Here is a 25477-nt window from a genome sequence, read left to right as displayed (position 1 = left end):
AGACAATCGTCGTGAGAGCTGAACGAAGCAGATATCTGGGGATCCGTATGACCCGGGGATGGCGGTCTTGGCGGTCTTGGCGGCCGGGTCCCGATAAGTAGGTTGAAGTTGAGCTGTTGAGCCACAATGGCATGAAACCGGTAGTGTATGGTATTCAGGGCTACATGTTGATTAATCGTCTGATTGCACCTAGTCGAACGTTCATCTTTACAGCTGTCAGGCTTGGATCAAGGGTTGAAGAATTTCTGGGCGAGATTGTTAAGCGAGGCACGTCGAGGACTGCCGAGGCCACTCTGCGGGTAGATAAGCCATTGTAGGTGAACATACATGATTCTCACCTTATAGCTGCGCTCAAGTTCCAGATATCGCGAATATTTCGATAGTGTCTTACGATTGCCAACATTGCACTTCCTTGGCAAGTTCACATGTGCCTTGGGATCATGGCCGATAAATGGAGTCATGTTGGCTACCCCGGACCCAAATCAGAACATCGTGTCCCCCGCATTTTTGATATGCACCCTGCAGGGTACCCACCGAGGAGAGATTGCGTCATAGCCCAATCCCATGGCTGCTGGCGAATGGCGATGCGTTGTGGGAAGCACAGCGGGATTCGGGAGAGATCCGGTGGCGGATAGTAGGACCCGTGATAAGAAGCGGTGACTGGAAACCATTACTCAATCCTGGATTCTGGGTGCAGATAGTTGGAGGTCTATCGAAGAATAGAGACTTGGCATATGTCGAGACCGATGAAAGCTACGAGTCGCGATGGTGATGCGACACTTGATGATAGGTAGGCTGGATGCACAAGACACACCCGAGAGCCTATGATCTGCCTGTCGCGGGACAATCTGAGACACTCCATGAAACAATTACGAGTAGACAGGGCAAGGAGGCCATCACGTCTCATGGCCTCAAATGCCAAAAGGTGCTTGGGATGCCTCCTCAGTTACCTACCCACGCTACCTGCCGGCAAGTTCCCCGTTAGATTTGACAGCCAGATTAAACACGGCACTATCGACGCAAACACAGCCCCTGCCACGTGGACTCAAGCCTAACAGTCTCCTATTTGCTCGTCCGTTCAAATCCCCCGACTCCCATTCATTCCGCCCGCTCGATCCATGGCTTGTTGGCGCGGAAGCCGTGGCTTTTTCTATGCATGGACAGATAAGCTTACTGCTACTTCAGGTAACTTTAAAGTCCCCCCTGTTTTATCTTATCACCCGGGGGAACCAATAGTGTCCGCCCCAGATAACGGTGAGGTGGTGTTGCAGCCCGGCATTCGACAAGGGGACAGGCCAATACGCGTCCCCCTCCCTTGGCCCGTTATCTACGCCATCTCCAATCCTCCAACCACATGGCCCGGCTCGTAGATAACAGATCTACGCCACCGCCCAGACAACAAAGTTATCTTAGCTCTGCAGCCGCTTATCTCGGATGAATTAACCAGATGCGGACAAAATACGAGGTGAGGATGAAACACCAAGGTGAAGATCAATCAGTGCTGATAGAGGCTTCATCTGTTAAATAGGAGCCGAGGCTCACCGAAGATGATTCCTACACAGCCAGCTTGACAGGATCTTCCCTAGGTTAACCCTTAGACAATGAGTTCCACGATTACTCCCGTCACCGAGTGGCCCGACTACAATGTCGATCCCACCGGTGGTAACCCCGTGACTCAAGATCTCAATGCCCCATACGACAAGGTACGGCAGCAATCGGTGAAATGCAACGTTTTGTAGTAGAATACTAATCGCTGTGACTTATGCAGGGAGATTTGTGCTGGCTGCTGGTCTGCACAATTCTCTGCTGGCAGATCACTCCCGCCATCGGCTTCCTCTACGCGGGAATGCACCGCCGAAAGGCGGCCCTGACCATGGTCCTCCAGTCCCTGTTTTGCTCGTGCGCGTGCGGTATTCAGTTCTGGATCTATGGATATTCGCTGTACCAGTCGAGGACTACGAATCCCATCTGGGGAGACCTATCGCTTGCTGCGTTTCACAATGTCCTTGCGCAGCCGTCCATGGCCAACTCTGATGTCCCCGAGATTCTATGTACGTCATCATATGGACCTGGGATATGTACAGACCATTGACTTGTATAGATGCTGCCTTTGGCTTCACTTTTGTTTCCGCTACCGCCATGATTTTGGCCGGAGCCATGCTCGAGCGTGGCCGTCTCCTCCCTAGCATGGTCTTCCTTCTCTGCTGGACCACATTCGTCTACTACATGTAAGCCCTCGATCGTTCAACATCAAGACTACCCACTAACCTCGACATCTCAGCCTTGCATACTGGGAGTGGAACCCCAGTGGATGGCTCTACAAGCTCGGCCTCTACGATTTCGCCGGATCCGGCCCCGTGCACATCGCCAGCGGCTTCGGCGCCCTCGCCTGGTCCATGATGCTCGGCCCCCGACTCTCCGAGTCCACCACGACGGACCGCAAGAAGGCGGTTCACTATAAGCCGCACAACCCTCTGCTCATGTGCATCGGCACCGTGTTTATCTGGTTCGGATGGTTCGCTTTCAACGGCGCTAGCACTGCCAACTTGAGTCTTCGATCTATCTACGTTGTGGTCAACACCAACTTTGCCGCTTGCGGTGGTGGTGTTGGTTGGGTCCTTCTCGACTACTTGTTCACACGCAAGTTCAGCCTGGTCGGTTTCTGCTCCGGTATCATTTCCGGTCTTGTTGGCATTACTCCTGCTGCAGGTTTTAGTACGTCTTCTCTCAAGTGTCCGTGTCTTTACTTCGCAATGCTAACTGGTAACTTACAGCTCCCGTGTACGTCGCCTCCCTCATTGGCCTCATCACATCTACCTTCTGCTACTTTACCGTCAAGTACAAGTATCTCATCGGCATCGACGACGGCCTCGATATCTTTGCCATCCATGGTGTCGGAGGTGTTATTGGCGACATCCTCACAGGTCTCTTTGCCGCCCAGTTCGTCCCAGCTCTCGATGGTGTTTCTGGTGACGCATATGCTGGTGGATGGTGGGAGCACCAATGGCGACAGCTTGGACTTCAACTTGCCGGTGCCGTGACCTGCGCCGCCTGGTCCTTCTGCATCTCGTGCCTTCTGCTCTTTGTCATCAACAAGATCCCTGGTCTGCACATCCGTGCCAGCGAGGAACATGAGATCCGTGGACTCGACTTCAAGTACCTTAGCGACGTGGACTGGGAGGATCACTACATGAATGGTGGACTTACTCCCACGGAGGGTGTCTCAGGAGGGTCTACTTCGTCTCAGAGGGCTGTTGAAGAGACGACGGATGTGGAGAAGAAGGTGGATTGAAGATCATTTTGCATTTCCGGGGAGGGCAGCGAGGGCCTAGAGGGGAAAGGTCACAGTCTTTAGTATTTCCAAGATTTAATCCTACATTCTTCATTCATCGGCTTGTTTGGCTCTACAGAGACTTGTCCCTATTCGTGCCATCAAAACAGTCTCTTGAGCTCGTTGTTGGGTTCCAAAAAATTCCCGAGCCTCACGTTACCCCCCTTCTCAATCGCATCGATCCATTCCCATACCGGCCGTAGCCAGTAGCCAGCGGCACATCGATTGACGATTGACAGCTCGCATGAAGTCGTTTTTCAACGCGCCGCCAGCCACGATCTTCAGGCTTAGTTAACCCATCAAGGGCCGGGCTTTAACTATAATAAAGAACACATTTTTAACGTATCATAGCATTATAGTCCCGATGCTAATATAATAGCCTTTTTTTTTAACCTTCTACTATATATAATTAAAGAGTTATACCTAGTCATATTATTATAAGAGGTTAAGCCTCTCATAAGGTAGTTAAAAGCTCTAACCCCTATATAAGAAATAAGAGAATTATCTCTTTCTACCTTCTCTTAAGACTATAGTCTCTTAATATAATATCTACTAATATAATACCTATAAGAACCATAATTAAGAAATCATATAACGCCGAGGATTCTAACGCTATAGCCGCGGCCGCAGCTCTAGTCTCTATTGCCGCTAAGTATAAGGACTAGCACCCTTTTCCTCTCCTTCTCCCCGGCTATTTTAACCTCGAAAGAAGTAATACCAAAGATATTATGAGATATCTCTCGATATATAATATTAATATAATAATTAGGCTCTATAAGTAATAGGCCTAGCTTATAGATAAGTAATATATTAAGCTAGCCATCTTAGGCGGCGAGGCATTCCTCGTAGTATTAGAGAGCATAAGGGTACCTGAGGTATTAAGGCACTTCGTACGACGCTATTAGCTACTAGAGCTATGAAACCTTAAAATGCTCATGGCTCTAGAGCTCAATAACCACTCCTTCGTCAGGGCCATGAAAAACAACACAGGCTGGGTCGACAGCCTGCTGCAGCTGGTTGCCGCCAGCCACTTCTGCGTCCCACGTGGGCTGCAGCTCTCGCATGTGCTCTTTGTAGATCTTTCTCAGCTGTGTCTGCTCATAATCCATCTGGTGAATCCAGTAGAGGCCGTTGACTCCCTCATTATAGAGACACATGACCGTCACCTAAATGGCCTTCATCCTCCAACTCTGGATCCTCGGGTGCATACCGGTCTCGAATGGGCTGTATCTCTCGATCTTCCCCCACTAGAAACTCCGGCATCTCTGTTACAAGCCAGTAAGGGATTGCCGAGACACACTCCCAGTCTAGTACCGCAAGGATGCTCTTACGGACGTCATCAGGCTAGCCATAAAGGCAGGAACGCGGGCGCCCTAGTTGATTGTTAATGTGATTTAAAAACAAAGAAAGTAGCCATACCTTTAATCGACTGTTCATTGGCGTGATGACTGAGTCTAGTTGCTGGATCTGGCCGATGGTAGCAGGCAAGTCTTGAAGGTTGAGTTTGCCTGACGCATCAGGATGGTGTTCGTGAAACTCCATCAGATCATGAACCATGCTGCCGCCGATGTCCACAAAGAACAGTGCATCACGGCTGGTGTCCGCACCCGCAACCAACTTCCCTTTGACCGGATAGAAGCCCACCAACGGCGGACGGCCCTTGCCGATAGCCGTCCATGTGATGATTAAAGTGTGTCTATAGCCTAGAGACTGTTCCCACGCAAGCATTTCCATGTCCGTGCCGTAGTAATCCGTCAAAGGAGTCTTTCTTGCGTTGGTAGGGTTGACAAAGGTGCGTTTGCGTGAGTACTCATGGAACTTGATAGGGCCTTGACTGGTATAAGAAAGCCTGGGTAAAAAGTTAGCATTAAGAGCATAAAGGGTTACTGGCTTTCTGTCGTCGTGGTATGGTCCCGAAATAAGTGATGAGCTGCGCTGGCTACCCTACTAAGCCAAAGAGCTTTTCACTTCACATCTGGCGGTGTGTGCTTTGGCCTTTGTACTATGGACAATCTGTGACAATCTCCATAATGCCTGTGATAGGACGGCCTGTAAGGGGCTTCCTGCTCCGCAGACCGATGGTTTCATGGTCAAGGGCCGGTTCATCCGTAGCTCTAGTGCTGACGTTGTGGTGCAAGTTTCACGTTACTGCCTTTGAGGACGTGGAATATGGGCTAATAGTAATATCATGAAACCCACTGACCAAGACTAACGACAAACTGCTACGATTACGCACATAGTGAACTGATATTCCCCCGAAACAGTGCCGTACACCATCTTTCCCAAGGTATCTCGCAACCATGTTCGCACCAAACGCAACCCCCGCTGTTAGACATCAAATCATTCTTGGAATATTGGGTGAATGCTCCTTGCTGAAATGGAAACTCTGCTTCTCAAGGAAGCGATTGGATGGGCAGTGTGTTGCGATTGTTGAGTGGTTTCGCCCATCACCTACCTAGTCTAGGTGGTTTCGCTCATCTCTAGCTTCATCCTCTATGGTGGGCCTGGAGGTGATTGAAGTAGTAGGCGGCGCCCTAGATTCGATCCGCAACGGCGGAGATCTCGTTTCACCTGATATTATGCGATCCTCCGTAGCGCCTGTGAAATGATCAACTTGCTGTTCTGAAGAGCCAAGCATATTTCATGGGGACAACTATCTAAGAGGCCTCTAGTACTCACGTTCCTTTTCCTCTGGAATTGCCCGCATTCGCTCTCGGGAGCGTCTCATTCGAGCTGTATCATGATCTTCCCCAGAGTCGTCTTGACTGTCATCAGAGTGGTAACCAGGAGCGGACTGTCGTTCAGAGACCGGCCGTCGGGGTGGTATGAATACAGGTGTTGGTGGTAGTCGAAAAGCTGTCGAGGGCCTGGGCAGTGGTATCTGTTGCATTCTCATATGTTCAATGAACCGTTTGAAAGAGTCTGAAAGCGAGCCGTAGTGCCGAAAACCTGCCTCAACACTCTTTGAGACATGGGTTTGATGTGGAGCGGACAGAGCCTGCTGGATGATGTCTCGCGCGCAGCTTTTCTCCGGTCTGAGCAAATTTGATGTCTCCTGCCACCACCCAAAACGGTTCAATTCTTCCAGAAGAATTTCCTTTGAGTCCCTGTCATTTGAAATCAGATACTTGGAGAGACAAGTTGTTAAATAGCCATCCATGTCTTGCTGTATCGCCTTTTGAAGGCGGACCAACTCTTCAAAAAATCTGGATGGCTCACGACTCCTCACGGCGAGTGCCTTGAGGCACAGCGCCTGAGTTCGATAGTCATCCAACCCCCTGGAAGCTTCCAATGTCATTTGAAGAGGCCCGATGGAGCTTTCTGGAAGATCCGGAGGATTCCATCCAGGATTTTCCTGGTGAACTGGTACGTAAAATGGCAGTTCAAGGACCGATGCGCAACTTACTAAGCCGGGAAAGTCGTCAAGATAGCTGTACGGCAATTGGCTTCCATTACCCGTTTGTAGTGATATAGATGATTGAGCGACGATGAACTGGAGGAAAGGCCGAGTCTTGGTGTAGCGGGGATGTTTCGTCATGACAGTTTCAACGAGGGTGCTGGCGTAGACGAGGTATCTCTTAGAGAGCAGCTGGCCTTCGGCATGGCTGAAGGCATGGAGCGCAATGGTCGTTAGGAGATCAATAATGGCCAGCAGAGTGGACTCGTCATCGTCCATTACCAGCACCCAGTCTTCAGCGATCGCTTGAAGGATGGACCTCGACCCAAGGAGTTGCTCTTCGGCGCTCTCGATACCGAAGTACATACAGGATGTGGTGAAAAGATCTCGGAAGTCCCATATGCGGCCTTGGGCCTGGAGCAGTTCGTATACATGCTTCCAGTTTCCCCAGTTTGCCAAATTTCTCGAGAGTTCTATTACGAGAACACTTCGTCTATTCGAAAGGTGCATCAGGGTCATAGCCAGACAAATGATGCGAATCTAGCGTTTCAATTAACCAAAATTCCGGTCTGGGTACCTTTGATCTGCGTACCTCTGTTGATCCCACGTCTTCTCGCACTGGTACGATCTCGCGGGGCCGGCAAATCTCATCCAGGACAGGCCCGAGCTCATGCTGACTGCGAGATAGACAAGATGCCTTGAGTAGTCTCCAATTGATCTCAAGTCTTCTAATCGGTTCAAGATGTTCGTCCCCTATTCCGGATAACATGATGCGGAATACAGGTTCAGGGTCAAGTAAAAGAAGAGACTTGTAGTCACCCATCTCGAAGAGCATCTCAGCGTATTGGACAAAGACCCAAGGGGAGGTGATGTGAGCCAGGAGATTCTCGTTGAAGAAAGCTTTGGCAGCTCCAAACTCGCCTCGACGGACAAACCGGTTGATCTCTTCTAACTCATCGTCCAGGTCTTGAAAGACGTCGTACTCGAGTCGAACTGAAACATCCTTGGTGTGGCGCGGGTTGCATATCAAGTCAAAGTGGTCATCGGAAGAAGAATAAGACTCCCAAGAGTCACTTTCTTCGTCTGAAGAAACGCGCCGCTCTCTATCCATCTCCGCCGGGGGCCTTAGCGGAGGTCGTCGTCTGGTCCGGGAGTCTTCGTATTCTGAATCTGTCCGGATGATGCGTCTGGAGAGCACTCGGCCGTGGTCGTGCTTGGGCGGCCCTAAGATCTCGGGCAAGGTCTGACCTCGGGATCGCCTGCTTTTCGGGGCATCTGTGGTCTCTGACCTCAGGCTAGGGCGCCTGGAGCTCTCTCCGTGGCTCATTTTGTTGGATAGTCTTGGTGAGCTGAAAGTCTGTTCAAACCCCTACAAAAACAGCGATCCAGTTTTCTGGTAGTTGACGGGAGGTCAGTCAGATTCGGTTGTCGATCGATGATCTAACTGTGATCGAGGAAGAAAAGTCAGGCTGGGCTGGAGGCCTCCGGATTGAGCCTCGATGCAGAAAGCCTGGTTACCGCCAGGTACTCGAGAATGCCTCTGTGGCGCTTATGGAAGTGAAATCGAGCATTGAAGACCAACCAACGTAGCTGACAGGCTTCTCCTCTCCAGGCAGCATTTGCACTTCCGCCATCCAGACCTACGAAATGGGGTAGCCGATTACGAATGGTTGTTGTGATTCGTCCTGCCGAGAGCGCCATGCATGAGCTGAAAGTGTTTCACGGCCGAGGGATGAATTGGGCTGCGATTGTCCACTCTTCTCTCCATCTTTTTACTCCTCGACTGTTGGGGAAGCTTTCCTGCCAGAATACTTCTGCTGCGTTCAAAAATCAATTAACATGCCCGATCCCCAACAACCTCGACCAGCTCTATTGAGCACAAAGAGGCGGTTTGGGCGATACGAGCCCTTCCACCGTTTCGACCACTTGGCTAGTCATGCCAGTGTGGCAACCCAGGTCATTGGCAGAATGAAAATCGACTGCCAATTTCTCTTGCAAAAATCTCAATGGGGTGTCCTGGGTGAAAGCCGGTTCCCAGCCGGCATCATTTACATGGATCTCAACTTTGGTCCGCCCCGAGGCTGTAGGGTCGAGAGTGCGACAATCAAAGTCACTTTGGATGAGCACGATGAGTGCCTCGACTCATATGATGCCAAACCAGGTAAAGGCCGTCACAAATCAGGTTGCCCCGTCCAGATGATGGACTCGTATGGGCCCAGGCGGCTCGTTGGCGAAGCCAAGTGCACTGAGTTCAAGCAAACAATGAGTTTGGCTCCCGAGATTCACGCCTTTGGCGGAGGAGCTGGAGGTGTAGGTGTGAACTCCGAGAAGGCCTTCAAGTCTTCATCACGATGGGCTTTCAATGGCCAACTGTTGCCTGGAAAAGGAACCTGGACGTACAAGACTCTGGAATGGAACCTTACAGACAACGAACTTAAGAAACAAACGTTCCAAAACAGCCGCGTCCACACGGCCTTCACCTTTCAACACGCGGGGCAGCCGTTCACAATGAAAGTCGACATCGAGGGAAGATTGGAGAAGTGGAGCCACCGGATCATGTCCAGACTCAAGTTTGGTTCGGTAAAACACGAGGGGGAGGGCCAGTCGACGACCTTGATCGACTTTCGAGAGCCTGAGGCGTTTCAAAAGCGGCTAGATGAGCTAGCACGGTCATTGCCGAGAGCGATGGAGCTGGCAAACTACCAAGACATCCCAGTTGAGATCCCCGACACTGCCTCGGTGTCCTTTGAATCAGCCTCTTCTGAGCCCGAAAGTCTTGCGACCTGTGAGATGGAATCTCCGCAAGGTGGAACATCAAAGCAAGAATGCCTGGGCAGTGCAGCTAAGGCGCCATCCCTTGAGGCTCCCAGGGTGCTTCAAGCTCTAAAACGGCAAGACATCCAGGCCAGACAGGATTCCATGGAGCCGACCGTGGAGAACATCACAAAAGTTCTACAAGCTCTGATACATCCTGTTGAGCAAGAAATCATCGGCAAACCTCTCGAAAGCTCATTTCCGAGTGCATCAAACACGGTCGTGGCCCCGGAAGACGAACAGGAGCAGATGACAGGCCAAAAATGCGAGACAGAGCCGGAGCTCACGATGACCAGCCTGAATGAAGATCAAGAGGCCATGCTGAAGATTATGCAGATCCCAGGCTTGGTCACTTTCTTGCAACTGATCGTGATGTTGATGGGTATACTCGGTGGATCGAGGAAGGCCAAAGCCATGGCGTCCTAGCAAGATGTCGACGCCTCGCTCTTCACAAGGTTTAGGTTCAGTAGTGAGGTGAGACTATAGCTATTTCATTTTATAGGATTAATCGCTGACTACCGGAGTAGTGTTGTCTTGGGTAAATCGGGAGTGGGAAACAGGCGCTGGAAACTTGAGGCAGTGGTTTGGTTGTTTCTCTTTTAGCCGAGATAGCCAGTGTGTTACGCGAAATAACAACAATAAGAACCATCTATACATACCTTAGCCTATCATAGTAACTATCAAGCCTCTATGGTAACGAGGGCCTAAGATGACGCCCTGTTTACGCCGGCGCTCTGGATCTGGTTGAAAAGCCTGAGGTTAATAACTCGCCTTCAGTCCATCAACGCAGACTACAGCTGTCTTGAGGTCCATACCCTCACTGAAAATGGCGTAATAAATTGCTTATTGCGCCATAGAGTGATGCTGGAACAAGATTGGCCCATGCGGCAATTCGTCAAGAGTTCCACTCGATGGTGCAATGTAGCCGTCTCACCCCGCTTCCCTGAACAACGCCAGTTCGCATTGTTTATTCATTGCAAATTAATCTCTTCTGGGGACCATAACTTTTGATATCTTAGCCAAAATTCTAAAACCTCGCACTTAAGAAAGAACAATTCGGTGAGCTCATGCAACACACCTCTGAGCCCGGTTGATGATTAACGTCAATAGTTTGGGCAACCTCACTGACCACCTCAGTCATGGCAGCCAACGATAACCCACTGCCAAACAATCATGGCTCCTCTCATAAGAAAAAGATCATTCTGAACGCTTTTGTCATGAATACACCTGGCCATCTAGCTCCAGGCCTCTGGAGACATCCCCGGAACAAGACAGACCAGTACAAGAAGCTGTCTTTCTGGACCGATCTCGCCCAGTTGCTGGACAAGGCAGATTTCCATGCCATGTTCATTGCTGATACTCTGGGTCCATACGATGTCTACAAAGGCCCTGCTAATGTGGTCCCGGTCCTGAGCTCGGGGGCTCAGTATCCTGTCAACGACCCGCTGTATCTGGTCCCGGCCTTGGCGGCGGCGACAAAGAATCTCATCTTTGGAGTGACGGCAAGTCTGACTTACGAGAAGCCATATGCCCTTGCTCGGCGACTCTCGACCGTTGATCATCTCAGCGAGGGTCGTGTCGCGTGGAACATTGTCACCTCGTACCTCGACAGTGCAGCTCGAAACCATGGGTTAGACGAGCAAATCCCTCATGACGAAAGATACGCCATCGCACACGAGTACCTTGAAGTCTTGTACAAGCTCTGGGAAGGAAGTTTCCGAGACGATGCCGTGTTGGCAGACCGTGAGAGCGGAACTTATATCGCTTCGGATGCTGTCCGCGAGATTCACCACAAGGGCAAATACTTTCAGGTACCTGGCCCTCATTTCGTCGAGCCTTCGCCCCAGAGAACTCCATTTCTTTTCCAGGCTGGCGTTTCCGAGGCAGGCAACGGCTTTGGTGGAAAGCACGGCGAGGCCATCTTCGTTGGAGGCCAAACGCCAGAAGGCGTGAGGAAGACGGTAGACAACATTCGTGCCATTGCTGCCAAGGAGGGTAGAGATCCCAACCACATCAAGATCATCGTTGGAATTGCCGTTATTATTGCAGCGACGGATGAAGAAGCCAAGGCAAAGCGAGACGAGTATCTGTCGTACGCTGATACCGAGGGCGCTCTGGCCTTATTTGGAGGCTGGACCGGTATCGATCTATCGGGTTACTCGGATGACGAGGACTTCCGTCTGACTGAAGCGCCTCGCATCCAGTCCATCCTGCGTCGATGGTCAGACACAGTCCCAGGAACAGACAATCTTCCGTGGACCAAGCGAAGGATTGCCGAGTACATCAGCATCGGTGGTCTCGGGGCTAAGATCATCGGAAGTCCCACAACTGTCGCAGACGAGTTAGAGCGTTGGGTCGAGGTTGCTGATGTCGATGGATTCAACTTATCGCACATTGTTAACCCGGGCAGTTTTGAGGATATTATCGAGTTTCTGCTTCCAGAACTGCGTCGTCGTGGAGTGTTCAGGTCCGGGGTTGACAAAGAGGGCGCAACGGCGAGAGAAGTCTTTATCGGCTCGAAGCGACTGCCAGATGATCATCCTGGCAGCAAGTACAAGTGGCAAGCTGGCCAGGAAGCACCCCCATTCTTGGATGAGGAGGGGGGGAAATGAAGCAAAGATAACGCTCTGTTCTAGCAATATGATACAATGTTAATTACAGTAACTCGTTACCGAATGAAGTTTGACATGATAAATAGTACGCCACTCAAGACAACATCAGTGTCGAACCAGTCCTCTCAACCACAGTCTTCCACTGACTGGTTACACGGGTGCCTCGAGATGGCCCTTCTGCCCATACTTGCTCCAGGATGCAACGACCTGCACGGATATACTCTATGCCGTATCTCTCCACCTGGTTGTACCAAAACTGAAACCGAGTCTGAAGTCTGACGTCGAATGCCTCGCTCGCGGCGATGAATGCTGGCCAGTAGAGTGGTGTTGCGAGAATCTTGGTTTCAGCTTTGATTCGCTCTATCGCCTCGATGCTGTCGAGCACATTCTCGACAAAGGACTGGAGGTAGCGATGTCCCACTAGCCGTATGTGTTGGGCGAAATAGATGATGACGGCGTTATGGAAAGCTCGTGTCATGTGTTGGATGATGGATAGGTTTGATGATGCCGTGCCTGACATATCATCTGCATCGATATAACCAGCTTCGTAATCCATGATGCTCTTTTCCAACTCGTCGCAAATTTCAACCAGGTGTGGTGGAATATCCGTGCTGATAGATGTCTCCCTCGCCTCCGTAACCATGCTAATTAGCTCCACAGCTCTGTTCAGCAGCATCAAGAGGTCCTGTGGTATGGCATAAATGCTCTCGTATGCATCCCCGCTGGACCAAGCCTTGGATGATGTGACTGAAGGTGTCGTTTCTGGGCTGTTGTAAAGCAGGTTGGTTGGTTCGCCAGTACAGAACGACCCTGCGATGCGAGCCTCACAGAGTTTGTCGCAAGTCGTCGTGCTTTGTATGGCCGTGCTCTCGTAGATGGTTCTAAGGAAGAAATAGATTCGATGAAGGGCCTGAGCCTTGTTGGAGTACCTGGACTTCCAAGTCCTGGCGTGAGTGATTAATCCGTGGGCGGCGTCTAGATGCAGGCTGCAGCTCGCAGTGTCCCCTGACATGACCTTGAAAGGGCTTTTAGCAACTGGTGAGTATCTCAAGGAGGCGGCAACTTACATTGATGGAAATCATAGACAGCATGGTGGCGAGAAACTCTTTATACTTGGGCCGGCACTTGGAGAATGATGCAGGCGCAATAGCCTCTGAAAGAAGCTTAATGGCGATTCCGCGGTAGCAGATTCCGTCTTTTCTCCATTTCCGAGCATCTTCGTCCTGTATCTGGACTTTATCGTTTGAGAGGCAAAAGGCGCTAACCGAGAGCAGCGCATTCCTCAAAGCACCTCGAATCTTAGATGTTGAGCCCTGAATGACTAGTTCTCCAGCACTCTGTAGGGCCCTAGGTAAGTGAATGGTCTTCCAAGGGCTCTTGGGATTATCTAGGGCGCAAAAGAGATGTACAACTCTATTCATGTAGTGGTGCATCAGGAACCGCTCCTTGCCAGTGAGTTCGGGTGATGGTTGTGGTGGAAGGGGGAAACTCAGGGCTGTTTGCGATTCTTCGTTGGCAGAACAGTCTCGTACCGAGTCTTCTTGAACATGCGTAGGATTCCCATGCCCTGAGTAGTTGCAGCTAGGGCTTTCTTCACCCAGATTATCGTCGAAGAAGGGATTTACGAAGGCGGGGTCGAAAGTTGAAAGCTGAACGGTGGAGATGGAAGATAGAGACGATAAGTCGGATGCACTTTCCGGCGAAAGCAAGCCTATAGAGTTTCTGATCTCAAAGGGATCAGGACTGAATGGTACCAGAGAGGTTGCGAGATCATGGTGAACGTTGAGTGGCTCCGACGCCGGGGATGATGGTTCTGAAGTGCAGGTGGATGCTCGGTCATGAGACTCAAAAACACCAAAACCATTAATGAATCGAGAGGTTTTGTCCTTTCCCTGGGTACCGTCGAGTTGAGTGTGGAGCGTGTCGAGCACCACTAGAATCTCCTCAACTTGAGACCACGGCAGAGCCGGTCCTGTTGAGTCTAAGACACCTGTTGTTAGCCACTGTTCTACTCGAAGGCTGAGTACGCACCAAATGGAATCTGACTCCGACATGACTTGGCTTGGTATTCCGAAGTTGAAGGCTCAAGTTCACAGCCGGTCTCTGGTGGTAGCCAATGAAGTCGAATGTCATATCCCTCACACTCAATGCCCTTTTTCAGGCAGTGACGACACCTCGGCCGCGCCTCATCGCACTTGACCTTGCGACTTCGACATGTCCAGCAGCCGGTAAACGTCTTGCCATGCTTTCGAGGCCGGCGGGGAGATCGTAATGTCTGAGGCATGGCGACTGGCTGAAGTGGGACTCAACAGGTGTTGGGTATCCTCACTGTTCGAATAGAGAGGGGGTTGGGTGGGACGAGAAGTCAAGAAAGTCACATGGCTTCTACCGGGATGAGTTGGCCTTGACCCCGTACCGATTTTGCGGGGTAAGCAAGATAGGCCGCGCCGGCATTGATCCCCGGCGCAAGGGCGCCCTCCGAGAACAAGTTGTCAAGAGCGTAGAGATAGCTTATCTTGCCGGTATCGTGCGGAGGCAGCGCGGCTAGATAATGGCAGATGTGGTATCAGAGGAAGAGCAGTGCCATCCGCATTAGAAAAACCCCCTCCTCACTCAATTGCATTCTAGAGCCTTTGCCAAATTCTTACCGCAGCTAGTATAATAGTACTGATATAAAGGAAGGTAACATCTTTCTTATGATTATTTTTCTTCTTCCTTGGCTGACAATGGAAGCGTTTATTTGTCTCTCAGCGGCCATGATGGGTCATCCTGAATGGCGTCCTCAGTCGGGGAGATCTTCCGGACCTCCGAGTCTCAAAGTGTTGAAGAACGTGGAAATGGCTGCGATAGACCTAAGCTCTTAAACAGCTATTTATGCTGGCTCTAAATGCTTTCATCAAGGTTCAGCGGCCAAGCGAAAGGAGTGTGATGAAACAATCAATATGACAAGCGGAACCTCCGACAGCTGCAGCAAGTAGGGGCCCGAGGCCCTCATGCTCCTTTTCACCGTCTGCAACCTCTCACATAACAGCCTACACGGGTTTAACTAAGCGAGAAACTGCATACACCATGGGGGGCCTGGTTCGCCCCCTCAATTAAGGCGGGACTGGATTTCAGCTCCTTCGTTGAGGCGGAGAAAGTTGGTTGATATCGGCTCCTCGATTTCCGAATATGGATTAGTAGCACTTCAAGGGTGTGCTTCTTCGCTATCCGACATGAACCTCAAAAGTCAGACATATTCACGATAATTAATTAATTCTTATAGTTATTAAAACTTGCTATTTGAACTGAAATCCCATTTATTTCATCTTCGATATGACTACTACTCTTGAGTGGTTTGGTTGGTCAAACAGTCTTGAACGAAGCAGGAGCAAATCTAATCACTGGCATAGGTGCAACCACCTATCGATTAAAGACCAATGGTCTTGTGATTTGGCTCGATACGTATCTGGAAAGGCCCTTAGTCCTGCCCAAGTATCTCGACATAGATGGCGTTGACGAAGCTGATTATATTTTCATCTCTCATGCCCATTTTGACCAGTATGATTCCATCAACTATGGTATTCCTCCGCAAAAATTCAGCTCAAGGCAGATTTCGTTCACGAATCCAACCCGTTTGCCTAGTTCTATGGATTGCGGAAGATTTCCGATCTTCTTGAGGTCCCAGGCGTGCTTTGACCTTCAGTGGACAGTGCGAGTAGCGTAGACTAGGTATTTGTCCATGTTCCCATTTTTGGGAGTTTCACTGTGTCACAACATACACGTCGCATGTTGGTGGATAAGACAGTCTACCTATATCCCTATGTATTTATAACGTCATTCTTCTAATATCTATAAGATAGCCGTATATAGAAAGTAACCGCTGCTTAGTTCTTACGGCAGAGACGACCAGTCTGCTTCGTCACATAGCTTTCCTGGCCGGTAATGTACCAGCCCTCGCTACCCACAGCAGTTGGCGCCCAGAATACATCCTTGGGGTCAACCTTTTTCTTAATCTTCAATAGACGCTCGTAGTTATCTCCAAAGAAGGACTGGGAGAACTCGGGGTCCATGACGTCGCCCTCGTTGAGGTAGCCGCCGGCGCCGGGGCTGACGTCCTTGAGGCGCTGAACGAGATCGCCGGTGAGCTTCTTGTGAATGGCAGCCACGTCGGACTCGGACGTGTCTTCGGTCCAGGTGAGACCGATGATGTTGAACATCATGACGTCACGCCAGGCCGGATTAACGGAGCTCGCGGCCGTGTTGTCGGGCTCATCCGCATTGATGTTGTAGTGAACCAGGAAAGCGCCATCCTCCACGATGGAGCGAACTGTCTGGATAGTCTTGTTCAAGAGCTCCTCGTCTTCCCAGTTTTTGCGAGGCAAGAGGCGCGATCCAGTTCGGGCATAAGGGCTACCGACTCTGGAGACTGGGAAGTGACGAGTCCAAGCCTGGTACAAGCTGTCATGCTCGAAGAACTGGAGCTGGGGATCAACACCCAGGGCAGTCCATTCGTCAATCAGAGGCTGTACAAGCTTCTTGAAATCAATGAGTTTCATTCCGGGGACCATGAAGGGCAAGCCTCGCCAGGCATAGCCACCTCCGGTGAGTCCTGACATCCGGCAGTAACCGTAGGCCTTGGCAGCGGAGAACTCAGGGTAGCGTCGCCAGTAGGCTTCGATGGCCTTCCAGAAGGTATCGTCCGTAATGTTCATGGCCGTCGTGGTGGTATCCCACGTCATACCGGAGAAGACTGTCTTCTCGTGGACCTTGACCGTCATCGAGGTGACAACACCCCAAGTAGCTGGGCCGCCGCCACGAAGAGCCCAGAAAAGATCTTTATTCTGAGTCTCATCCGCAGTGATGAAGCGGCCGTCGGGAGTGACGATGTCGACGCTGAGAATCTGGTCGGAACCGAGGCCGTGAATGGGCGTCACAGGAGAGTGACCTCCTCCGACGGCATAGCCACCAGCGACACCAACAGTCTGGGAAATCACAAGTCAGTCTTAATTCTGAGAAAACAGCCTTCCCAACTTACACGACACTCGCCACCAACAGCGGTATAGCCTTCGCGCTCAGCAGCCTCGTAAAGCTCGTGTACCACGACGCCGGCCCCGACCTTGAAGGCCGGCCCCTTGTAGCGGCCTCCAGCGGACTTGTAATTCTTAATAACTTCAATGTCATTAAGATGATGCGTCCAGAGTGACAGAGCGCCCTCTCCGGTGTTCTTGCCCAGGAAGTCATGACCAGTGTTGCGGACAACGAGACGCAGGTTCGAGTTGCGAGCAAAGTTGATGGCCAGCTGGATTTGGGCCACGTTGGTGATATTGAGCGAGTACGATGGGAATCCTCCCAGCGTGCAGTTCTTGCCGAGAGCAGCGCCTTGGGGCTCACATGTGGCACCCTCGAAGAGAGGGGACATGACCGAAGAGGGATCTACGACGCTGTTGCAAAGTGTCAACAGAGTATGAGGCTACTCAGGGAATACGGGAATGAAGCTCACTGTGTGTCGGATTTGTTCCAGTTGTCGATGAGGAATTGACACTTGGTCTCGTCATAATGCTCGCCATCATAGCAGGCAGAACCCAGGGGCACCGTCTTGATCAACGCGCCACCGCTGAGAATGTCCAAGACCTTCCAGGCGATGCGGCTGGGATAGAGGGCATCGCCAGGCAACGCCCTGCACTTCTGAGAACTACCGACGGATCGCTTCTCCGAGTTGGAGTCGTCGTCAAAGTAGAACAGCGAGACATTGCTCAATTTGAGGTCCGTGAGATTGGTGAGTACATCCTCAGTCAGCTGGATGCTTTCAAAGCCCGTGTGGGAATCACCCGAAGGAACATCGGCTGCTGGAGCGACATTGGACTTATCGGCGGCTGGCCATGGGATAATTTGATTAGCAAAATAAGCTCTCGCATAGCAAAGCTAATTCTCCACGAAGAATGTCGTAGAAGAAATAGTGTGACGTACCGACAGTCTTGCCATTGACGGTAATGGTTTGGGCGTTGGAAGAGGACAGGAGGAGGGACAGAGCCACCGAAGCCAACCAACTGGACCGCTGGATGAACATTTTGAGAGACGCTGATCTTCTGCAGAACAACGATGCCACCGCGAAAAATGAATTGACGTTGCAGATAAAACTACTTATACGCAGCCTCTCATTCGACGACCCGACACCGGCGGAGCAGTAGGATCCTATTCCTGGGAACCATGTGGGCCACACGAGGAGTTCGAAATTGCCGTCCAGGATTCCAGGTTGTTCGTCTAGGCGAGTTTACCGGTTTGCTGAGATGCCTCTGCAGCTTGACCACGAAAGCAGAGATTTAAGTCGGATATTATGCCGACAGGGAAAGTCAAAGTCTTGGCTTGAATGCTGACAAAGTGCAGATGAATGGAGCATCTCTTCTGCCTCTCCCATATCTGTATATCTTATTGCCGATCAGCGGGGTAAGACGCTGAAGAATCGACAGGGCTCACTTCTGCGCTCGGGCGAGTCCCCCTTTTGCGCATTCGTTCATCTATCGATGCATCCTTCAATTTCCGTTCACACAGGGTCTTGGAGTTAGAGCTGTGGTTCGCGTCGCGGTGTGCAGTGTCATCCAACGAGTTTCGCCGCAGCCGTGAGAAGCTATGAAGTACACCTATTGAACCTCCCCAAACACAAAAGGTATCCTCTTACGGGGATGAAATACATACGAAGAGGGGTTTCACAGTTTCTGGGCCACGGTACAAGGTCAGACGCCTCAGTTGTCAATGACAAATCGACGACTGGACGTGGCGGATATCATTATCAAGGGAGGGACCGCTCCTTTGTCTACATAGTACGGAGTAAATCTAGGCGCGATATTGCCTCGCGTAGATAAATAATGCCGCAAACCAGCAGTAGCATTTCCCTCCCAGGTTTCTGTCGTCCCAAGTTCCCAGCCCGTGGCCCCGGGTTGTCTGGGTATGGTTTGCCCGCGTGTGTTTCCCTGTCAGGGTGCCGTCGTTACTAGCGTAGGATTCAGGGAACCAAGGTTTCTCCACCAAGTAAGCGTCTAAGGGATACGTGAATAGTCATTGGGCTCGCTAACTCGGGACCTGTTCGCCTGATGAGAGCCTTGACCAACGGGAATCATCCCTGGAGTCGGTTGGGGATGAACCCTGGCCGTCAAATGCCCAAACTTAGACGATCTGCTGAAGATCTTTCCGTTCGTCGGGGAACTGGTTCTGCCGTGACTAGGGAGAAGACTAGCATGGGTTGGAAACAAGACGGATTGCACTAAGTCCAGCGAAGTGTGCCGACGGGATAAGGCACGGAGTAAGCATAGGCGAGGTTGAGAGAAGGGAGGCAGCCAGACACTGTAAGCATACCAATGGTCGAGGTGGTTGACCTTCCTGATGGGTCTCTAAAATCGATGGCATAAGGCTAGAGGTAAGTTAATTAGCATTAAAGAGCGATCTAAGCCAGCGATTTAATTTAATCTTTTAAGTTAATTATTTTCTTAATCGGCTTCGGGCCCATGAGCGGTCCAAACTTCTGATCAGCAAACGATAGGCTCTCGCGCCATCGTCAAATGCAGATGCCAGCTGAGGATTGCGCTGATCCCTTCCTTCAGGATCCCAAGTGTCGCAACCCTCGTCGACAGTGAATGCTACATTCCTGCAACCTGCGAACGGTTCTCCGCAGGGTTGCCTCGTCTAGACAGTAAGTTAGTAAAGTGGGTTTGATACATGTAAGGGGCATGCAGCTAGACATCTCGAGCACACAATCTGACATTTTTCTTTGTTAAGATCGCTCGAACCCCTTCCCCAGACGATGGATCTTCCATCCTGCGATCGTCTCACCTGATACTGAAGGGAACGACTTGGAAATCGAACGACCTCTGACGACTCTATCTTTGTATGCGCAAATGCGATCTAGATGGATGGATGGCTCGACTCTTGAGCTGAGGGGCGCTGGACCCGGACCGTACCCAGATGTTGCCAAGATTCCTACACCGTCGCTGCAGCGGACGGGACTGTTCATCATCTTTTTCTTCCCTGCCATGGCGACGGTGATTTTCGCCCTCCGGGCTTACACTCGCATCACGATGCGTACTCTGGGCTTAGGTGCGTCTTCGATCTTATCAGGAGAGACGAGGATTGTTTCTGTCAGCTATTCGAACGTTCTTTATGCTGACTTTCTACCCAAGATGATTGGCTTTGCGGTGGAGCACTGGTAAGAGGCTACACGAGTGCTATCAATGAGTTTTCGTTGTGCTAATTCACTTGGCCTAGGTCTCCTCGATCTTAGTGTCGTCGACTTTGTTCATGTGTATGTCCTCGTCCTTCTGTACAATATACCCATCCGCTCACAACGTATGCGCAATTAGTTTTCAAGCTCAACTACTACGGCTGGGAGGACGACAAGGTCCCAGATTTCGACCCCAGTGCAGGTCTTTGGTGGAATTTCGTCGAGCAACTATGCTATAATCCCGTCCTCGCGCTCGTCAAATGCTCGATCCTAGTCTTCCTCCTACGTCTGCAAGGACACGACAAGACCATCTTCAGGGTCATCTGGGGGCTGATTATTGCCACGGTCCTTCATGCGATTGCCATCTTTTTCGGTGCCCTGTTCCAGTGTGTGCCGATAGAGACAAACTGGCACCCCGAGCTGAGAAAAGACCCCGATACCAGATGCATCGACAACAGCTTCCACATCATTCAGTCATCCTTGACAATTCTGATGGACGTAATGGTTCTGGCGTTGCCGTTCTGGATTTTCTTAGGCCTTCGAATGCCGCGCGGAGTAAAGGTGGCGGTTCTGGGCATCTTCGCCATTGGCGCTTTGTAAGCAGATAGAAATCACCTCTGACTTGATATCACGATACTAATCACTATGTTGACGCAGTGTCCCAATCGTCGCCATCATCCGACTCGTCAACATATACAGGCTACTATACTTGAACGAAAAGGCCCGACACCACAACATCGCCTACGTTTGGACAGCCGTCGAGGTTAATCTTGCTATTATATCCTGCTCCATGCCCGCCCTCCGACCACTCTTTAGTCGCTGGTACCCTAAGCTCTTTGGCAACACCTCGGACAAGTCGAGCGAGAAACATTACGGCAGCAGCTGGATGGCATTCTCCAACGCCAATTCGAAACGGTCACGGGCTGGGAACCGCGAGGGCCATTCGGCGGGCTTCATGCTCAACGATCTGCACCCGTCGCGGAAGCACGCACATACTGAGATTCGCGGCGTATCCCCGACCGGATCTGAGGAGGAGATTATGACATATGATGGTATCTTGCGGACCACTAATGTCAATGTTGTTTATGAAGATGCGAAGCGAAGCGAGGTTGGCTCCAGCGTATCGAATGAGACATACCCCGAACGCGTGGAGGCAAGGAATGTGGCATAATGTCGCGATAATGGAGTTTTGGATGAGAGGATAGATAATCACCACCTATGTTCTACGTATGAGCAATTAATCAACGCCCACCTATACCTTCTTGCATCTGATGTCGTTGCAAGGATGTGCCTCAATAATTCAATAGAGACAGGTGTAATTCATCTCTTTCATCCCAACGCCATCTGGGAACTGACCGAGCTCCTCGACAGGCTGGCTCGCTTCATTATAAGACATGCAGTACCAGTAAGCAGTATCGCCCCAAGGAGTCAATATCGTTCAATGCCACCAAGTTGATAGAATAGTCCCAGAGACTTGCACTTTAGCCTGCGAATTCGGGAATGCGTTGCGGGAAAACTTGTCGGCGATCTAGACAGTTTGACCCTAACTACTTACAGTAAGTCGCTGAGAAAAATGAAACTTTCGTCAGTTATCGGTTGTTATTGATGAATCGGTTAATGGGAGGAGAAGTCGACTCTTTATTTATGTTGTTCACTCGTCAGCGGGAAAAATAACGATCCGAGTTGACGGGTTTAAAAGTGATAGAATTACGGAAAACAGGAATCAATCGTCCTCAAAGTGAGACCCAATGGTGTTCCAGCTAGTGTTTTCATGTCTGTATTTGTATGTGGATGTGGGATTATTGTTATTTACCCCGACTGCCTTCATGACCTGCCTCTTCCCTCTGACACCATCACGCTGCTATCAGACAAGATGATAGACCGAGCCTTCACCTGGGTGAAGAAGAGTGGTGGCACATCCGTTCCGGTAAGGACATCAAGCTCAAACGTGCGATTGACTGACAGGATGTAGGGGATTGCTCTCGATGGTGTTCTGGGGACGCTTGTCAAATTTTGTGGTTCTTTGGTGTGGCTGGTTAACTCTTGTGCCTCTCTTCTTTGGATTCTCTAAAAACAAACAGTCATGATACGAATACGTGCGATATGTACACCTTTAAGCTTTTACAATTCCGGCAACATGGCTCAAGCTGTTTGGCTTTCTGTTACGACCAAATATCTTGATGTAACAAGCCAAATTACAACTCAGCGCTGTGTTGAGTCTGCCTCGTATGGCAACGGATGGCCCTCTGATCTAGCCCAACCTTGAGCCTCAAGCCCTGTCGGGAGTTCGGCCCCGGGACTCTCGACTTCTACCACAGCAGGGGTCTGAGTGCTGACAGGCTGCGAGATGTTTTGTGCTTGAGCTCCAGGCGTATGGGATACTGGACTTGGTAACTCGACCGGCCCCTTTGCACAAGGCCACCTCTGCTCCTTTCTGTTCGAGACAAGGCTCACTTGATCCAATAGCAGCGGTCGATCCTAGAACCATAAAAATGGCCGTTACTATCTGTTGACTAATGGCTTCCACTTTCAGCAGTCAGTGTGCGCTCAGCCCCGTCTTGTGCCGCCACCAGAAGAGGTTATGCGCCTAGAACATGATGATAAGCTCTTTCCTGACCTAGGCATATTTTCTTCAATAGGCTTAAGAAGCTCATTAAACATCATGTGGCCGTGTTGTCCGAGGGGTAGATGGACGAGGCTCTCGACCTCAAGTCCCGCTGTCTCAACTCCTCAGGCATGGCCCTGAGGATAGACCTACATGTCTGGAAACCAGTTTCTCCCCCATGTAAATGATTATTAATTAGTCCAGTGATTCTAAAACATTCTCTGGTGCGCTAGATTACTATTGCACATATTTCGCAGGCTGGCTGTCACGATTCCTGTGGTTTTAAAGGACTAACGTCGCGGCCCATGGAAGCCACTATGTACTGGATTCATCATAGCGATCCACATCCCGGGTATTTTCCAGAAAGCTTCAGGTCCTAAAATTTTCGATCCTATAAAAGCTAGCAACGGCTACCTCTGCCAAATATTGTATCACCCTCAGAGTTTCCCTGCGGCCTTCAACCCCGCCGGTTGATGACTCGATACCTACTGAACTATGAGGTTCTCCTTCACGCCCTCTCGTCGATGTACCCTGATATTAAATCCTGTCTGCTTGAAGAACCAAAAGCTGTGTTTTTCGACCTTCTCAGGTTCGATCAACTCAAATCGGTAGCGACGAACCAAATCCGGGATTAACTTGTAAATCTCCGCCAGAGCAATCTAGACACCATTAGCAGTTACATCTTACTGCCAGTCTCGTCTTTTACTCACATTTTTACCAATGCATGTTCGAGTGCCGGCTCCAAAGTGCAAAAGATGGCGCTCCATGTCCTTTCCTTCAGGTCGCAGCCATCGATCCGGGTTATACACGTCAGCATCTTGGCCAAAGATGCTCTTGTCCCAATGAACAACCGCAGCACTCATGCCTACGCGATACCCTGGCGCAAAGTATCGGCCACAGATGGTAGCTCCAGGCTCAGAAACATGTCGAGGCATGGACATTCCGACACTTGGATGAACCCTGAAGCCCTCCTTGCAGCAAGCTGACAGGTAGGGGAGCTTGACGGCCTCGGAATGCTTGATGGGATCGCTGAGAGTACCGTCTGCAACAGCATTGTCAACTTCGTTGATGAGCTTTGCAAGTACGTCGGGGGTCATCAGCAAGTGATAGAGGATAGATCGTGTCGCAATCGAGGTCGTGTCGGAGCCTGCAAAGATGGAAACCCAAGCTTCGGTCTCAATATCGGGGATGGAGAAGTCCTCTTTGTCAGCGGATAGTTGGAACAGTTTGTCGAGAATGTCAGTCCTACAAGGGGATTATCCCCGTATTAGTCCCATTCCCTCAAATTACCGTTTAAGGGTGGCCTCACCTTTGGACCTTGTCAGTCATCATGAGCTGCTGTCGCTCCTTCACAACTTGCTTTGCAGCGAGAACAATTTTGTCATAGCATCTCTTTCCCTTTCTGATCTGCGGTACGAGAGAACCAAAGACCTGTAGAGGCCGGACGTACGCGGGAAGCACACAGATGGTCGACAAGGCCGGAAGCAGCGCGTCCAATGAGTCGATGTAGTTCTCGTAATCGTGACTGTTCTTGAGGAAGCCAAACTGCTTCCCGTAGAAGAGCTCTCCGACGACGTCAAATGCATACATCTGAAGCCATAGACCAATGTCGATAATCTGTCCGGACACGGCAAACTCATCTAGTCGCGTCCTGAAGACGGCGGTGACCTGGTCGATGAATGGTTCCGACTCGAGGACACTCTTGAGGGAGTAGATGTTGTTCACGAAGCGGCGTCTGTATGAATGGTGTTTTTCATCCCTTTGAGTGAAGAGATCCTCGTTTGGCGAGAGGTGGGGTGCGAATGGCGTGTAAAAGTCGGTCTTGGAAAAGGCATTCTTGACGGCGTAGATGGTCTTGATGGCGTCGGGGTCCGAGATGCTGACCTCGTTGGGAGCGATTCGAACGATTGAGCCTAGACAGACGGTATGAGGGCATTGTCACGCATATCAACTGGCTCCTTACCGTATTTCTCATGCAACTCTCGTTGGGTCTGGTCAACCGTTCCAGACAGGACCTGCTTGGCCAGCCATAATCTCGACACCTTTGCCCAGAACGGACCTGGGATGTCGGAGTAATGATGGAAAAAGACGGAGTATATGGAGTAGCCAACCCAATATAAAATGGCCAAGCTGAGGAGAACGACCAAATTATTCGGGAAAGCGAGAAGGTAGTCGAGAACAATTTGCAACGCCATGGTGTCAGAGGACCTAGACTAAGGCTGCCCTGTGAAAGTGAATCACATCAACATCTTGAGATTTCAGTGCCTGAATGCCCTCAGTTATGTAGTTCACCGAAGCTATTACAGAAAATACCGACCTCAGGGACCTACAACCACTGCCGAGGCTGTCTTGGCACTGATGACTTCTTAGTCCGACAATTGCCCATCTCCAATTCGTCCATCTCAACAAGCGAGTCCGACGACCCTGCAGCCGGTAAACTCTATTGGCTCCTCCTCCCCCGCATTTTCAGTGGTGGCTAGAGCCAGAGTCTAGACTCGTTTGGGTTGCCAGAATATTAAAAGGA

General features: G+C 50.7%; 7 protein-coding genes and 1 pseudogene across 8 annotated transcripts, besides 1 other annotated feature; 4 read left to right on the top strand and 4 right to left on the bottom strand.

The window, feature by feature from the left end:
* Positions 1-1601: 1601 nt before the first annotated feature.
* NCS57_01323100 (Ammonium transporter) lies at positions 1602-3292 on the top strand (the record flags this gene model as incomplete). Its single annotated transcript, XM_053062876.1, has 5 exons — positions 1602-1703; positions 1769-2051; positions 2102-2228; positions 2282-2715; positions 2775-3292. The coding sequence occupies 5 exons, from the start codon at positions 1602-1604 to the stop codon at positions 3290-3292; spliced, it is 1464 nt and encodes a 487-aa protein (XP_052907771.1).
* Positions 3293-5786: 2494 nt separating this feature from the next.
* NCS57_01323000 (uncharacterized protein) lies at positions 5787-8055 on the bottom strand (the record flags this gene model as incomplete). The annotated part of the gene is made up of 3 exons (XM_053062875.1): positions 5787-5953; positions 6011-7268; positions 7321-8055. 3 exons carry the CDS (start codon positions 8053-8055, stop codon positions 5787-5789), a joined length of 2160 nt encoding a protein of 719 aa, XP_052907770.1.
* A 512-nt stretch (positions 8056-8567) lies between these two features.
* On the top strand, positions 8568-9968 carry NCS57_01322900 (uncharacterized protein; the record flags this gene model as incomplete). Its single annotated transcript, XM_053062874.1, has 1 exon — positions 8568-9968. One exon carries the CDS (start codon positions 8568-8570, stop codon positions 9966-9968), a length of 1401 nt encoding a protein of 466 aa, XP_052907769.1.
* Positions 9969-10681: 713 nt separating this feature from the next.
* Positions 10682-12154, top strand: NCS57_01322800 (Bac-luciferase domain-containing protein; the record flags this gene model as incomplete). Its single annotated transcript, XM_053062873.1, has 1 exon — positions 10682-12154. One exon carries the CDS (start codon positions 10682-10684, stop codon positions 12152-12154), a length of 1473 nt encoding a protein of 490 aa, XP_052907768.1.
* Positions 12155-12248: 94 nt separating this feature from the next.
* NCS57_01322700 (Zn(2)-C6 fungal-type domain-containing protein) lies at positions 12249-14438 on the bottom strand (the record flags this gene model as incomplete). Its single annotated transcript, XM_053062872.1, has 3 exons — positions 12249-13169; positions 13222-14135; positions 14186-14438. The coding sequence occupies 3 exons, from the start codon at positions 14436-14438 to the stop codon at positions 12249-12251; spliced, it is 2088 nt and encodes a 695-aa protein (XP_052907767.1).
* Positions 14439-16020: 1582 nt separating this feature from the next.
* On the bottom strand, positions 16021-18203 carry NCS57_01322600 (FAD-binding PCMH-type domain-containing protein; the record flags this gene model as incomplete). Its single annotated transcript, XM_053062871.1, has 4 exons — positions 16021-17118; positions 17172-17577; positions 17637-18009; positions 18104-18203. 4 exons carry the CDS (start codon positions 18201-18203, stop codon positions 16021-16023), a joined length of 1977 nt encoding a protein of 658 aa, XP_052907766.1.
* A 1705-nt stretch (positions 18204-19908) lies between these two features.
* NCS57_01322500 lies at positions 19909-21519 on the top strand (annotated as a pseudogene). Its single transcript has 5 exons — positions 19909-20224; positions 20308-20333; positions 20393-20429; positions 20488-20944; positions 21006-21519.
* Positions 19909-21519: a sequence feature.
* A 1919-nt stretch (positions 21520-23438) lies between these two features.
* NCS57_01322400 (uncharacterized protein) lies at positions 23439-25148 on the bottom strand (the record flags this gene model as incomplete). The annotated part of the gene is made up of 4 exons (XM_053062870.1): positions 23439-23612; positions 23664-24198; positions 24263-24866; positions 24917-25148. The coding sequence occupies 4 exons, from the start codon at positions 25146-25148 to the stop codon at positions 23439-23441; spliced, it is 1545 nt and encodes a 514-aa protein (XP_052907765.1).
* Positions 25149-25477: the final 329 nt, after the last annotated feature.

Source organism: Fusarium keratoplasticum, chromosome 11 (genome assembly GCF_025433545.1).
Source record: "Fusarium keratoplasticum isolate Fu6.1 chromosome 11, whole genome shotgun sequence".
Lineage (NCBI taxonomy): Eukaryota > Fungi > Ascomycota > Sordariomycetes > Hypocreales > Nectriaceae > Fusarium > Fusarium keratoplasticum.
This window is presented reverse-complemented; position numbering and strand designations above follow the sequence as displayed.